At 35.9% G+C, this 15,883-nt stretch overlaps 4 protein-coding genes across 4 annotated transcripts; 2 read left to right on the top strand and 2 right to left on the bottom strand.

Annotated features, from left to right (window-relative positions):
• Window positions 1-1,727: 1,727 nt before the first annotated feature.
• On the bottom strand, window positions 1,728-3,457 carry LOC141590798 (F-box/kelch-repeat protein At3g23880-like). The gene is made up of 2 exons (XM_074411355.1): window positions 2,732-3,457; window positions 1,728-2,287 (listed from the first exon to the last, which is right to left on the bottom strand). Exons 1-2 carry the CDS (start codon window positions 3,455-3,457, stop codon window positions 1,820-1,822), a joined length of 1,194 nt encoding a protein of 397 aa, XP_074267456.1. The 3' UTR covers window positions 1,728-1,819.
• A 3,793-nt stretch (window positions 3,458-7,250) lies between these two features.
• Window positions 7,251-8,489, top strand: LOC141590797 (putative F-box protein At4g22030). Its single transcript, XM_074411354.1, has one exon. The coding sequence runs from the start codon at window positions 7,251-7,253 to the stop codon at window positions 8,487-8,489; it is 1,239 nt and encodes a 412-aa protein (XP_074267455.1).
• Window positions 8,490-9,377: 888 nt separating this feature from the next.
• LOC141593081 (uncharacterized) lies at window positions 9,378-12,916 on the top strand. The gene is made up of 2 exons (XM_074414031.1): window positions 9,378-9,833; window positions 12,134-12,916. The coding sequence occupies exons 1-2, from the start codon at window positions 9,539-9,541 to the stop codon at window positions 12,499-12,501; spliced, it is 663 nt and encodes a 220-aa protein (XP_074270132.1). The 5' UTR covers window positions 9,378-9,538; the 3' UTR covers window positions 12,502-12,916.
• A 291-nt stretch (window positions 12,917-13,207) lies between these two features.
• LOC141590796 (mitogen-activated protein kinase kinase kinase 18-like) lies at window positions 13,208-15,237 on the bottom strand. Its single transcript, XM_074411353.1, has 3 exons — window positions 13,807-15,237; window positions 13,455-13,588; window positions 13,208-13,309 (listed from the first exon to the last, which is right to left on the bottom strand). The coding sequence occupies exons 1-3, from the start codon at window positions 15,188-15,190 to the stop codon at window positions 13,208-13,210; spliced, it is 1,620 nt and encodes a 539-aa protein (XP_074267454.1). The 5' UTR covers window positions 15,191-15,237.
• Between the last annotated feature and the right edge of the window lie 646 nt (window positions 15,238-15,883).

The following is a 15,883-nucleotide window of genomic DNA, read 5'->3' as shown; positions in this document are numbered from 1 at the left end:
CCTCGTCTTTGACAGGATAAAGCGGCTGGATGCACACAATCGCTAAACATATCTTAAGTTCCTTGATAGACACAGGTGTCTGACACGGGAAGGTTGATTAGGAGGAGTGTCCGTGCTACCTAGGGTAGAGGTACCCAGTAAAACTCCTCGGTCGCAAGATTGAAACCAAGTATTTTTCCCGAAAATTGCCAGTGTAATGCATTATTAGAAAAAACACTAGTTTTTCTAGATCCAAAGTTGCTTAATTCATATTCATACTTGGTAAATCCAAAGTTGCGCGGTTTGATGATGAGCTCCCAGGAATTGCTTCGCGGCCTATATATATGAGGACGGTCTATGTCATGTAGGCTTACAATCTTAAAATCACTGTTTTTGTAATCGTAACCAAACCCAAAATTGAATTTGCCTACGCAGCGTCCTCGTCTTTCCAACGCAGGTAACACGCTAAACGCTTTTGTTGTCGGGTTATACAACGCGATTGTTATAGTTAACTCAGGCGGATTAGGATGTAGAAAACATATCAAACCATTGGCAGAACCGATAAAGCTGTGTCTTGTTAATAAAATAGGTGGGCTAGGAAGTTTAGAAACGACTTGTGAACCGGAAAAATCGTAGGTTAAGATGGTGTTTATGCCAATAAGGATGAAGGTATTTGAACCATTCGAGTTTTGAGATTGGATTTGGTTATTCGATTGCAGGTAAAGTCTGATGAAGCGTTTGCTGGTTATTAGAGTTAACCAAGACTTGGACACGCACCTGAATCGAACAAGCGATTTTTCTGGTAGTTTTAGTAGGATGCTGATTACTAGATCTAATGGAAGCCTATTATTTTGTGTATCCTCCATTACAAGTCGTGCGTACGGTTAATCAATCAATTAATATCACATATATATATGTATATGTTCAGTAGTTAATCAGTACAACTGGCTGTGTAATCTATCAACTAAAGTCCTTATTAGGAAAGAAATCTATGCATGCAGGATTATTTTTTCCTAATACTTATGGAAATCTACTCGCGATAGGATTTATAAAAGATAGGGATATTTTCTCGTTTATCCCTGAACTTTCTCGTTTTCTAACTGTACTCTCATTTTTCACAAAAAAAAACTTTGGCTATGTTTGGTAAACGGAATATTGGCCAATTTTTAGCATATTAAAGGATTTTAGAATGTTTGACCAATCAATATAAATTTTAGTGTTTGGTAAAACAAGATATTGAAAACAAAGACATTTGTTTTTACCAAACAGGGCGCTTTGACCGAAATAATTCTTTATTATGCGAATTCAAAAAACGTAATCTTTTTTCAAACCAATTATCTCATCAAGGCCTTGAATTTGAAAAAAAATTCACCACTTTTTGAACTCGTAGCAGATTTTATGGTTGGTCAAAGTTTTTTTAACGAATAAACTTTGACCGATCATAATTCCCGACTATAAGTTGAAACGTCGGTGAATTCTTTTTCAAACTGAAGACCCCTTCAAGACGGTCAATTTGAAAAAAAAGTTTATCTTATTCTGAACTTGTAACCAGGAGTTATCAACGGTCAAATTTTTTTAAAGAACATCCCTAAAAAATATACTCGTACTATACTCCATAGTCCATACCAAGTTTCATAACTTAGCTAGGATTAAAAGGGGTCGTATGTACACAATCATCGTGAGTTTTTCGAGTGACAGACAATGAATAAAATAGTACTCGTACAAAACTGATAAAAAAATTGACTAGAACTAATTAGCGGACTATTTTGCTTTATTCCATCAATTCGTCAAACCAAACAAATACGAGTAACATTAAAAGAAAGAGATCGAATGAAGCAAATCACAAGATGCAAGCAAAGGTACAAGTCCATGGCACCAAACGGAATGCCCCGGTTTTTTCATCCGATAAAACTGAAACCTTCTTAACTTCTCGGGTTTGAAGATGACAACTGAAAAAATTCTTAGGAGCACTCTTTAACCCAACAAGGATCTCCTGACCGTCTTTCGAGTAACCGTATACCTGTGGCCATATATGCTTAGGATATTGAATTATTGGAGTAGAACGATTAGCGAACAAGTCCGTAACTTCTTTGAGTGAGTAATGAAGCAATTTAGTCCATGATTGTTTAACACCGTATTCCTTCATAATCCATATTTCTATGCGAGGGAAACAATGGCTACATCGGCCACTAAATTCGACAATCGATAAATGTAAATAACCGCGTAAATTAGCTAATTCCCAATCAATATGCTCACAATAATCCTTACAATGCTGACTTGAACATGTATCCCTTTCGGGCAGAGGTACCTGTAAGATATTCCATAAAGTAAATAAGTATTAAATTAATATTAAATAAAGTTATTTTATGGAAATTAAGTTATTTTATGAAAATTAAGTCAGATTTGGACATAAGAAATTGGGTTATTCAATAAGACGGATTAATAATTTCAAGCAATGGCTACACCGGCCACTAAATCCGACAATCGATAAATGTAAATAACCGCGTAAATTAGCTAATTCCCAATCAATATGTTCACAATAATCCCTACAATGCTGACTTGAACAATGACATGTATCCCTTTCGGGTAGAGGTATCTGTAAGATATTCCATAAAATAAATAAATATATTTAATTAAGTTATTTTATAGAAATTAAGTTATTTTATGAAAATTAAGTCAGATTTGGACATAAGAAATTGAGTTATTCAGTAAGAAGGATTAATAATTTCAAGCAATGGCGGGAGGTAAGTACCTCGTAAAATTCTTCGTTCCCAAGATCGAAAGCAAGTAAACTTGTCCTTTCACCTGGCGAAGCATGTGACTTAACATGCCAATGTAATGCATTATTAGCGATAACCATAGTTTTAGTAAATATCCCGTAAAAACGACGTAAAAGCGAAGAATCGTGTAATTCGATGATCTCCCATGAATTGTTTCGTAATCTATATATATAAGGACGGTGATCTTGTTGTAAGCTTACGATCTTAAAATCATTGCTCGTGTGATCGTAACCAAACTCCGCATTATCGTGACAAACGTGAAATTCAAATTCACATGTCATCAACGACATTAAGACCCGGTAGTCCCCGGTTGTCGGGTTGTACAATGCGAGAGCCCGTAATGGCAATGACGAAGGATGGCGTAAGCATAGGATACCATTAGACGATCCAATAAGGTCGTAGCTATTGAATAAAATTGGAGGGCTAGGAAGTTTGCAAGTGACTTGGGAACCGGAAAATTCGTAGGTTAAGATCTTGGAATTGCCAACGAGGACGACGAGGTTTGAAGCATTCGAGTTTTGAGGTTGGTTGGTTTGGTTATTTGTTAGTCGATGAAGGTTGATGAAGCGGTGGCTGGTAATCAAGGTTCGCCAACACTTGGACACGCACCTGAATCGAACAAGGGATTTTACGGGTAGCTTTAGTAGGATATCGGTTTGCACATCGAATGGAAGAGTATTGTTTTGTGTATCCTCCATTGTATGAAATTTGACAAATAGTTTTTACGGAAGAAATATTATATATATAGCTTTTGCTTATAAAATTGTAGTAGAATACGTTTTAATAAAATGGTACAATCCTCACTAAACAAGAATTCTATACATTATATACTTCCTCCGATTCAACAAGAAGTTTATTATTTATACTTTTATTATTTTGTGAGTAATATTTTAAACAAATGACAATTAAATAATTTGTTCGTCAAGGGAGTACATTATTGATATTAATTAATACTCTGTAGTCTGTACAAGATAAATAAAATATAAAAAAGTGACACCTTATATAATATAATATCATATCAAATCATATAAGGGTTCATTTTCATACCTAATTATAAGAAACGGAAATTCAACCTGCTTAACTTAGCGAGAACTAATTAATGAACTATTTTGCTTTATTCCATCAATTAGTCATGCTAAACAAGTTATAACATTAAAAGAAAGAAAATACAGATGTCTACTAGCTTAGTTGTACTCCCCCGGTCCCAATCAATAGTTTACACTGGACTTATTTCCTCCTGACAAAGTAAAACAAATGTCAATTATTCACTGGGACATAGAGAGTAATAAAGTTACAAGAGGTAGTGCTATCATGACCTGGGTTCAAACCCATCAGTGACACAAGAAGCAAAGGTGCAAGTCCATGGCCCCAAATCGGATTCCTCGTATGTGTCATCCGGTATTCCCCGTCGTTCGAGTAAGGGCACACATTAATAACCTATATGTGAAATTAATAACAAGATAATAATCTCATTAATTATTATAAAAATGAGTTTATTAATTAGAAAAACCCATATATTAATTAGCCTATTAATTATGATATGATATGATATTGTCATAGGTTGTTACTAAGATTATTTTATACCCCGTATCAATATTATCTCAAATATATTTTCTTATCTTGTATTAGGAAATAATAAGTATCAACTAATATATAAACGGTTTTTCAAACGTATAACCTAAATTTCCCGTGACTGCACTACAACTTTATAAGCAAGAAATGAATATATATTTCTTCCTTCACTTTTAATTTCTTAGTCAAATTGTTTTTGTACTCTCATAGTCTCATGTAATGGAGCATACACAAAACAAATGCCTTCCAATCGATGTACAAATCGACATTCTACGAAGACTACCCACGAAATCACTTATCCAATACAAGTGCGTGTCCAAGTATTGGCGTTCGTTGATTACCAGCGAACGCTTCATCAAAGTTTACCAACAAATGAATAAACAAAATAACGACACGAATCCCATAATCCTCGTTGCCACATCGACGATCTTAATATTCGAGTTTTCATCCGCCCAATCGACGGTATGTAAGAAACTCCCTATACCTCCTACATTATTATTCAATCACCGCACCGTTATTGGTTCGGCTGCCGGTTTGCTTTGTTTACAACATCCACCCCTAACAACTCAGACTATCGCGTTGTATAGTCCAATAACCCGAGCCTATAGGGTTTTACCTTTGTTGAAAACAAACCGAGATTACGTGATTTACCATCATATAGGTCTTGGTTACGATCACACGAGCAACGATTTTAAGATTTTAAGCTTACAAGATCGTCCTTATATATTTAGGTTACGAAGCAACTCGTGGGACGTCATCCAATTTATCGAATCAAAATTTGATAATTTTAGTTTATCTTTAGGGTTAAGAAAAACTATGGTTGTTTCTAATAATGCTATACATTGGTTACCTTTGATACGTAAATTTTCGACAAGTATACTGGCTTTCGATCTTGGGACGGAATTGTTTTACAATGTGCCTATGCCGGACTATTCTGATGATTATTGTAAACATATTATTAGTTGGGATTTGACTAATGTAAAGGGTTATTTACATTTATCGATTACGACTAAATTTGATACGGGTCGTTTCCCCGGGATGGATATATGGATTATGAAAGAATACGGTGTTAAACAATCATGGAATAAATTGCTTTGTTACACATCTAAGGAGTTTTGTTGCTTGTTTGTTACAACTAGCATGTTTCGGCCTAGGGTTTACGCTTACTCGAAAGACGATCAGGAGGTCCTTTTAGGTATTGAGTCAAATCCGAAGAATTTCTATAGTTGTCATCTTGGAACACGAGAAGTTAAGAAGGTTGAAGCTCTATGTAATTTGGTTGATGAAGAGGATAAAGGATTTTCTGTGGTGCCATGGACATGTACCTTTGCATCTTGTGAGTAGCTTGATTGATTGTATTTTTATTTTAGAGCCAATAACTCTTAAGCTCTTATCAAACTTGTTTTTGTTTTGTTGGGTGTATACCATCCACTATTATCCGGATTTGTGTCGGGTAAGATGTTATTAAGTGTAAGACCACTAGGACGGTAAAGCTCCTAAGATTTAAATTTGAGATTTCTGATTAAGCGAAAACAATCATTTACCAATTAATCTGACTGTTCATAGATACCTCTTATCAAACTTGCAAGGTTCAAAACATAGAAACCTATGATAGAAATTCTATCCGTCAAATAGAATCATAATAGTAATAATAATAACTGTTTTTCTAACGTGTGCCCTAAGGCCGAATAATAATTAATAGTAATTTTCGTAAAATATTTTGCATTACTTGGTCAATATTGTGAGCATATTCTTAGCCTCATATGGGGTTCGTTACCTAATGTATAGGATCACAAGATTTTTACATATATGTATCACCGAAATCTTAAATATTGCATATTACTTATTTAATTTACTTAGGGCACACGTTAAAAAAACCCATAAAAAAAACATGAAATGAAATTAACATCTTGAATTAGAAACAATATGATGAATCTACAAACATTGTTTCATAACCAGGTCCGATAATTATATATAAAACCCGTATAAATACACTATACTCTTATATTTTAACTACTTAATAGCATCAAAACTTTTGTTTAAATGTTGGGAGGTATAATCTAAAATAAATAACAAGACCAGGACACCCTCTATATCGGTATACCACCATTTTAGGTCATAAGCGCGTACACATTTCATGACTTTTAGGCCCTGTTTTTTTTCAAAAAGCAATCGAATCAAGTAAGAGTTAATTTATAAAGAGATGGGGTTTGAACTAATGAATGAACTAAATTTAAATAAACTAAAATTAAGACAAAAAAAACAAGCGCAATCTATATTTACATTAGATTATAGTTAATCTTCTAATAAAATTAATTGACTTAAAACACATACTCTTTATATTAATTAGAATGATCAAAGTACACATAATTTTACTCTCACCACCATATGTTATTGAACGTTGAAGAGACCAAAATTAAAATTCACCCTCACATAGTCGTATAGTCCTTAACCATGAATATTTGAATATCACAAATATAGTAACGGTGGACCTATTCATAATTTCATATACTTCGTACTAGTACGCATGAAATGAAAAAGTCTAACCCCCAAAACCAATGGCCTAAGTGAGTAAGTCATAGGTCATAACCCCCAAAATAAACCATACATTTTTGGTCAACATTTTCAAACTTGACCATCTTTTTTTCTTCTCTTCTTCCTAATTCTGTATTCCTATATAAACAACATTCCTCCACCCTTTCTTTAATCATAATCCATACATACCATTCAAAAAAAACATCCAAAAACATTATCGACTTTGATTGAACGAATCTGTTCTATAAGATCGTACTTCTGAAGTCCTAAACCTCGAAAAAAACACTAACGATTTTGATTGAACGGGTCTGTTCTATAGGATCGTACTTCTGAACGTCAAAAAAAAAAAAAATCAAATACTACATATACATTTTCTTAGCAACCATGGTTTCGATACAATCTTGTACCGCAAAACATTTACTTTCGACACAAAAACTTCAAATCACGAGCGTAAATCGGCCTACTACTTACGTCAAACAACCCATGATTGTAGTCCCAAAGCTACCAAATCTTGACCGTAATAAAAATATACTCTTAGAGGAATTCAACAATGGAGTAAAGTTATCTCCATTGAGAAGTTCTAGCCCAAAAACCCTAATAAAAGACCAACAAAATGAGATTACGGTAAAACTTTACGCGATTTTAGAGGCGATTTCCGATAGAATTGAGATGCATAACAACGTGAAGGAGCAACGTGAGAATTGGAACTCATTGTTGTTAAACTCAATTAACATGATTACATTAACAGCAACAACAATGGTGGGTATTTCCGCCATGAATGAAGGTAACTTGACGTTGAAGGTATCTTCTATGGTGTTGTTCATGGCGGCGACGGGTTTAGTTTCGTTAATGAACAAGATTCAACCATCTCAGCTTGCTCAAGAACAGAGGAACTCTGTTAGATTGTTTAAACAGTTGAAAACTAAGGTTGAAACGACAATGTATCTAAAAAACCCGTCTCGTTTCGAAGTTGACGGGTTTGTGGAGGAAGTATTGGCTTTGGATCGAGCGTACCCGCTTCCGCTTTTGGGTGCAATGCTTGAGAAGTTCCCTAAGACGTATAAGTCGGCGGTTTGGTGGCCCAAGTCGAAAAACGTTGTAAAAACGACGTCGTTTGGGGATAAGAATAATGGGTGGAGTAAAGAATTGGAGGAGGAAATGAGGGAGATTGTGGAAGTAATAGAGAAAAAAGATATTGAAGATTATGTTAGGCTAGGGAATAAGGCATTGAAATTAAATAAAATGTTGGCGGTTTCGGGCCCGGTGTTGACCGGGATAGCGGCCATTGGGTCGGGTTTTTTGGTCGGGGGAGCGGGTTGGGGCGGAGTGGTGGCGGGTGTGGCCGGGGCGATGGCGGGTGTGGTGAATACAATGGAGCATGGAGGACAAGTAGGGATGGTATTTGAGATGTATAGGAATTGTGGAGGGTTATTTAGTCTTTTAAATGAGACAATAGAGTCGAATTTAGAAGAGGGGGATTTTGAGAGGAGGGAAAATGGCGAGTTATTTGAAATGAAATTGGCTTTGAAATTAGGGAGGAGTTTGTCTGAATTAAGGGATTTGGCTAGTAAATCAAAAGAGAATGGAGGATTTGTTGATGAATTTGCAAGCAAGCTCTATTGATCATCATCATAAATCCTACCCGCAGCCCACTTCATCGATTCAAAGTAAAATCATGATACTAACAATATTGCCTAAATGTAATTATAAGGATTCTTTCATTCTTTCATGTGTTATTCTTTCATATGTTTGTGATCATAGGCTTAGATGTAATTAAACACAAATACTTGTGAATTTTAGATCTAACAAAAGTTGATTGTATAGAGTTATAGACTTTAGGTAAGGAAATTTATTTTTTGGATTTATAGTTTGTAATTGAATAAACAGCTTTGATTAATAAGAAAGCATATACTTGGTGAAACTTTTATGTCTTGATCTATTGATTCCACAACAATTTACATTAAGTCCATATTTGAACCCATAACCTTAAAACAATCTCCGATTTACTTTATTTGACCCGCTTTATCAACCTCAGTTCGACAAATTCAACCCGTTTGACCCATAAGGCTATAACCTTAAAACAAACTTCTAAGTTCCTTAATTTGTTTGACATGTCTAATTCCAACTTGTCCGACCAATATCAGCTTTAGTCCAATCAGCTCAATTTATTTGACATGTCTAATTCCAATTTTCCAACAACACCTCACAAATTGACTAGACCTGAATGACCCGGCCTATACCATTCTACACATGACTCGACGACAGAAATTTGACCCATAACCCAAATAAACTCAACCCATTTGATCAAACTCGAAAATTTATAACCGTATCGATCGTTATCCCTAAATAACTTGATAATAACACAAATATAACCTAAACTGCACCCAAATAACCCGATCCTACTTAATCCTGCATAAATGGCGAATCCTAAATAACCCGAAATCAAACTAACCTGAACCCGACTCAATTAACCCGTTTAGATGGTCAAATTAGTAATTCCAACCCAACAAAATCAACACCCCACAAATTTCCCACCCAAAATTAGACAATTTCCCCATTCATTTCTCTTCTCCTTCCCTTCTCCCATCTCCATTCTTCTTCCCCTAACAATCCACACTTCAATTCATTCAATCCAACAACAAAAAAAAAACAATCAAAACAATCCCAAAATCATGATACATCTTTTATTCTCAATAATATTTGCGCAAGCAACAATAATATTATTACTATTATTCAAAACACCATTAAGAAATCTTGTTGTTTCTGGGATTGATATAATCAAACGTGGTAGAGGTCCCATTGTTGTCAAAACTGTATCTTCCACCATTTTTGTTGTTTTTTCTTCATCTGTTTATAGTGTTTTTAAGCTTACGCATCGCGGTGATGTCGATGATGGTGCTCCTTCTGATCTTAACCCCACTGAACAAGTCCTCTTTGCTAAACACCTCCTTGAAGCTTCTCTTATGGGTATTTTTTTCTTTAAAGTTTTAATCTTTTCGCTTTTTTTGTCGGTTTTTTTCAATTTTTCTGATTCGGGTTTTTGTGAATTGTGGTTTTTGATTATGATTGTGATTATAGTTTTAATGTATGCATTATTGCATTGTGATTCGGATTCGGATGAGGAATGTTATTGTATGTTTTTTTAATTTGATGCTGACGGAATTTGAACCCAGGTCATGAGTACCGCTTTTCTTGGCTTTACCAATTGAGCTAGCTGACAAGTGACATCTCCATTATTGTATGCATGTTAATTTTGGCTATTTAAGATGAAATTTGTTTTGGAATTGTGATATTTGATCATGGTATAATGAAGAAAAGGATTTGGAGATATGATTATTGATGGGAATTATGAAATGTTGTAGGAAATGTTGGAATTGATCACGGCCGTTTTGCCATTTGATTAATTGCAGCAGATGAGCTGAAGAGATGTGGGAATGTAGTGCTGTATTTTTTTTTTTTGTGTAGTTCAATTACTAGCATTTTCGGAGTGATGGTTAGCGCGGTTGAAATTTGGGTGAATTTTGTGTAGTAGTTTGTTGGGATCATCAATGCAGGATGAGAAAGATGCTCGAAAATGAAAATAATATGTCTTTCCCTATTGAATTTGGAAGTAATAAGAAAAGGATTGGATTTGGAGATGTAAGATTTGAAGACATTTATGAAATATTGTAGGAAATGTGGGAATTGATCATAGTCGTTTCGTGGTTTAATTAATTGCCAGCAGATGAGCTGAAGAAATGTGGGAATGTAGTGCTGTAGCCTGTATCTTTTTACCAGTGCAAGTACTAGCATTTTCGGAGCGATGGTTAGCATGACTAAATTGGAGTGAGTTTTGTGTAGTAGTTTGTTTGGATCATCAATGCAGGATGTGAAAGATGCTTGAAAATGAAAATAATTTGTCTTTCCATACTGAAATTTGAAATGATATCAAATTACAACGGTTTTCATATTTTGTTATGATAATGAACTAGTATACATCTATAATGAACGAGGTAGAAATAAGGGGTGGAAGGAAGGGGAACACATCAACAGGAAGAAGAAAGCTCTCGTCTATTGGGAGCAGTCATTCATGCTGTAAGGGATGTAGATTTGACATTCTAATGTGAGCATATAGAACGATGAAGCCATGTTACTTCGACACCTTCACTCTGAAATATTTGTATGTGTCCAAGACTTTGACTTGACGTGAAATGAAACTTGGACGGTTCAAGTTATGCGAAAAAATGGAACTTTTTTCACAAAATAGCCATGACGGACCCTCTGAACCTTAGTCTCATACTTGTGGCCTTGTCGAAGTAAAATAGGTATCATGTGCAGTTCTGTAGGAATAAAACCAGTCAGATGATAATTTCTCTTTTGGCGAAGTTGTTATTTGCGATTTGTTGTAAGAACTTCATTTACAAAAGGTAGTCTTGGAGCCATGGCGCTGTTTGTTTCATGGTTGGCATTGTTTGCAGTCGGTGTGGCTTCCTTTATTTCATGGTTCTCATTCTTTCAGAGAGCTTCTGTATTAATGTATTTTTTTTTTATTGTGTTGATATACGGTCATGGTTGAGAGTGATAGAGCACGATATGAGAGTTCTTGGGCTTGAGGAGAGTATGGTGACGGAGAGGGCACAATGGAGGGAAAGGATACATGTGGATTTTTAGTATTTGATGTTTTTTGACAGATTTAGTGTTTTTTTTTTTTATTTATTTATTTATTTAATTTAAAGAAATTAATTTATTTATTTTTCTCTCCTTTATTACACACTTTTTCAACAACCACTTTCTTATAGATTTTACCTGATTCATTCCGGATGCTTAACTCTATTTCGGTTTTTAAAAATCGTTTTAACCTTTTCTCTCGATTTAAATTTTAAGTTTTTATAAAAGAAAGACGGAATTCGATTTTAAAACCCCTAAGTTCACCTTAACTTTCCATTACATTTTCGTTCTCCCTTTTGTTTTTTATCTTCCCTTTTTATTCGCATTTTGAGGCGTGCGTTCACCCATGGACGGTTCGAAAGGATGATTCATGTCAGCCGACCCCAAATCATTTTGGGATTAAGGCTCTGATGTTGTTGTTGTTGTTGTTGTTGATATACGGTCATTCCTTTGAAATCAGTTAACAACTTAACATTCCACTATTCCAGTACCTTTTTTAAAACTATCCTAGTAATCAGTTTTGTTTGGTCGAGATATTAGTATATTCAACGCCATCTCCATGATTTTCAGGATAATTCAGTTTAATGCATCCGATTCTGAGTATGTGTGTTCTCCTGCAGGATTCATTCTGTTTCTTGGACTCATGATAGACCGTCTTCACAACTACATCAGAGAGCTTGAATTAAGGCGAAAAACCATGGAAGAATTGAAGAAGACCGAGGGGAAATTTGATGCGCATGAGGAGGTAAAAGCTAGAGAGATGCAGGTAAACACATTCAAGGATATGATTAGGCAGATGGACTCTGAACTTGAGACTGCGGTCAAGGAAGCAACCGCCTCAGAAGCTACTGTTGAGGCTCTTAGGAAGCAATCCGAAGGTTTGCTCCTTGAATATGATCGTTTGTTAGCTGAAAACCAAGAACTTCGGAACGAATTGCAAATTGTGGATCTAAGAGTTTCTCATTCAGCTGTTAAAAAAGACTCATAAGGAGATTCAGTAGGTTTCTTAGGTTCCGCTAATTTCATGCTAAGGGGATGATATAATGCTGATTGCTAACCGACACCAATGTCAAACTTGAGGAATCAAGATAAGATAAATCAGGATAAGGGAAGTAGACAGACGTGTAGGTTAGATGAACCGTGGTCATAAATTATGTGCTTGCCTCATTTAGATCTTCGCTCAAAAGCAGTGTGCATAGGGTTTCTTTTTCCTAATTTCTTATTTATTTATTCCTTTTTTTGTTAATTATATAAATAGGTTGGATTGGAAATTTGGAATCCGTCCATCAGATACCCTTAACTTACCCTTTCCTTGATTTTGCCATCGAGTTATTCATGTTTGTACTAGATTATATCATAACAATTGCTGTTTATTGAGTTTATTCTATCCTAAAGTTTGAAAGAAATAATTTATGAGTAGCTGGCTGAAGGGCGTCTCTCCGTCTTTTTTCAATGTTTTGTTGGATCTAAAGGTTTTCTTTTTCTGACAATCCTAAGACACCAGTCCTCCAGGTTCAGTGAAATGAAGGTCTGGTTTTCTGCAGTAGCTTCAGCTACCGTAATTTGCAGCTTTTGTGATTGTAATTGAAAAAATTAAAGCCTTAACGATATAGTCTGGTTCATGCCTGTGATTCCATTCAGACTAACCCTTCCGATTCAGCTTTTGTGATTATAATTGTACCACTGTCTTTATCCTAACTCGTCGTAATTTTGTGTCCATGGTTTTCTCCTTTGTAGTAGGTAGCTAGAACTGTCAAAGGCGAATCTGGCCTGAACTGGCTGAAATTAACAAAGATCTGTTTGCAGTATAATATGTTGTTTCAGGTGATCTTGAAGATTTTTCACTAATCTGTCCTAAGTAAGGGGCTGGATTAGATTCACTCGAGCTATAGGATTCTTGGCAAAGCTTAAGACGGGTCCATTCTCATGAAGTTGCTATACCAACACCGAGTACAGCAGTTCAGCAAAAAGCATCAGTCCAAGGAAACTACCAAAGAGAGCCCTGGAATTATGAGCATTAATGCCAGCACAGTTGAACTTATCGTCAACGTCTTGAAGAGGATTGTCCTGCGCGCCTAATTACAAGCAAATGCACAGTTGCACAGGTCAGTCCTTATTCTTCACCTTGATTTCGATCTGTTTTCATCACTGATTTTGAATCACAACATGCTTACCCCCATCTTCGGAATGTAAGGTCGACTAAGACCTTGTGTAAAAGGGCAACATATTAAAAAAAATCGCTAAAATTTTGTAGTGAAGAATAAAAGTCTAATGGACGCAAATTTTGTGAAACTGGCTCTTGTTCTAAAATTGTGGATAAATATACTGACAAGAAATAATGTATTACAAACTTCTGCTGCCGGAACAAGTAATAATTTTGTTACCATAGGAAAATGTTTACAGAAATTTTTTAACACGCTAAAATACACAGATAAATAAACCCGCAAACATTTACAACTGAAACCGTCTTGTATGGTCTCATCATTAATAAAACTCCGGGAAAATTGCTTGCAATTTTGGTTCTTGTAGCTGAACAATAGCTCCATACTATGAGATGAATTTAACTCAGTTGATGGACCGGGCTCGCTTGTAATTATGACCGGTTTTGTATCGGTCAAATTGGGCTCAGATATTTGGGCCGGAGTATAACCTGGCCCACTGGGAAGTTTCTCTGTTTTGTCATTGCTCTTGCTTCTCACTGTGATCCAATCATCATCATCCTCAGCTGAATTCCAAATAAATTCTGAAGATGAATCTTTTGCCAATTCCATTATTCTCTCCAATGGCGATTTTACGTTTCTTTCATGGGCTACAATTTCCCGCAGTGAGCCCGATTTTTCCGTATTCACCCAAAGACTTGGGTCCAAAACGCTTGTCGGTGTATCCGATTTGAGCTCATGGACCAACTCATCATCATTAAAAAATGGATGCTTGAGGAGTTGGGTCACTGACCACCTCTCTTTTGGGTCTCTCTTCAAACATTTATCCAAGAAATCCTTAACCCCGTCCGACAAGAAACCCGGAATATCAGGCAATGCACCGGTAAACCCAATCCAATAGAGAGCCGAAATTGGGTCTTGAGAGATGTTCACCCATGGAGGCAGACCAGTAGCCATCTCAAGAACCGTGCAGCCCAAGGCCCATACATCGGCTGGGTAGCCTTGTTGCTCTCCACGTGCAACCTCGGGAGCCATGTACATTGGGGTGCCAACTATTTCCCCGACAGACGATACCCACTTCGAACATCCAAAGTCTCCGATTTTCACCCCGCCACTCGTGACCAAAATGTTAGCACCCTTAATGTCACAATGCACTATACCTTTAGAATGTACATACTCCAGACCTCGAAGGATATCTCTCGTGTATCTCTGAATTTTTGACTCGCTTAGGCCACCGCCTTTATTTTGAATCACATCAATAAGCGTACCGCCTGAGGCATACTCCATGAAAATATTGTAAAAAAACTGACCATTTTCTAGAGTTACCTCATTCCCTTTGTATTCAATTATCTGATCACATTTTAGGCTTGAATGTATCTCCACCTCCTTTTCAAGAGCACTTGATCTTGACAACGGAGCGTATTTGACAGCAACGACATCTCCGGAAGGGTGAGCCCATCCGAGGGATACGTCCGCAGATGAGCCACGGCCGATGAGCTTGCCCTTCTTTAACTCCATATGATAAATTTATAGGAAATAATGGATGGTGATGGTTTATGTTGTTTAAGGTTGGTTAGAATTATTTGAAGTGAATGTATATATAGTGTGTTTATTTGCATGAGAAAAAAAAAGGGAAAAAGAAAATAAAAAGTGAGATGATAATATATAGTAATGATATAATAGGCCAATGGACGGCGTTGTAGTTTACTTTACTCCAAAAAATGACGGCTTCTCTTAACTTTGGAGGTATCTTCACATGCCGAAAGCAAAGAATCATAGAATACCAAATGATCAAAAGTCTTTATTCATATTGTGTCGGAGTTTTCCTTATTCTCTCTTCAATTCAATTCCAAACATCATATTCTCAATTAAACATTTGAACTACATATGTTACTCAGACTCGGTTAGAAGTATCCGACAGTTCAAACTGTTTTATGAAAAATATGCATATTTTTATTTAAAATGAGGTGTTCGGGTGTCATCCCCTTATACGAGTGTCGAGTGTCTGAATGGGTAGTCGGAGTAACATAGCATTTGAGTAATACGGAGTAATCATTACTTCTCGGGTTTTCTAATTGTATGTCCACTAGGCACACACTATAGAAACCACAACTCATATGCTAAAACAATAAGTTTTGGGTTGTAACTTGTAAGATACGGTTCTTTTCAACTTAATTTCAACTCATTTCAGTTCAGTTTAGCCCTATTCAC

This window comes from Silene latifolia, chromosome 7, assembly GCF_048544455.1.
Source record: "Silene latifolia isolate original U9 population chromosome 7, ASM4854445v1, whole genome shotgun sequence".
NCBI classification, from domain to species: Eukaryota; Viridiplantae; Streptophyta; class Magnoliopsida; order Caryophyllales; family Caryophyllaceae; genus Silene; species Silene latifolia.
Note: the sequence above shows the minus strand (reverse complement) of the source record. Positions and strands in the feature narration are given on the sequence as shown.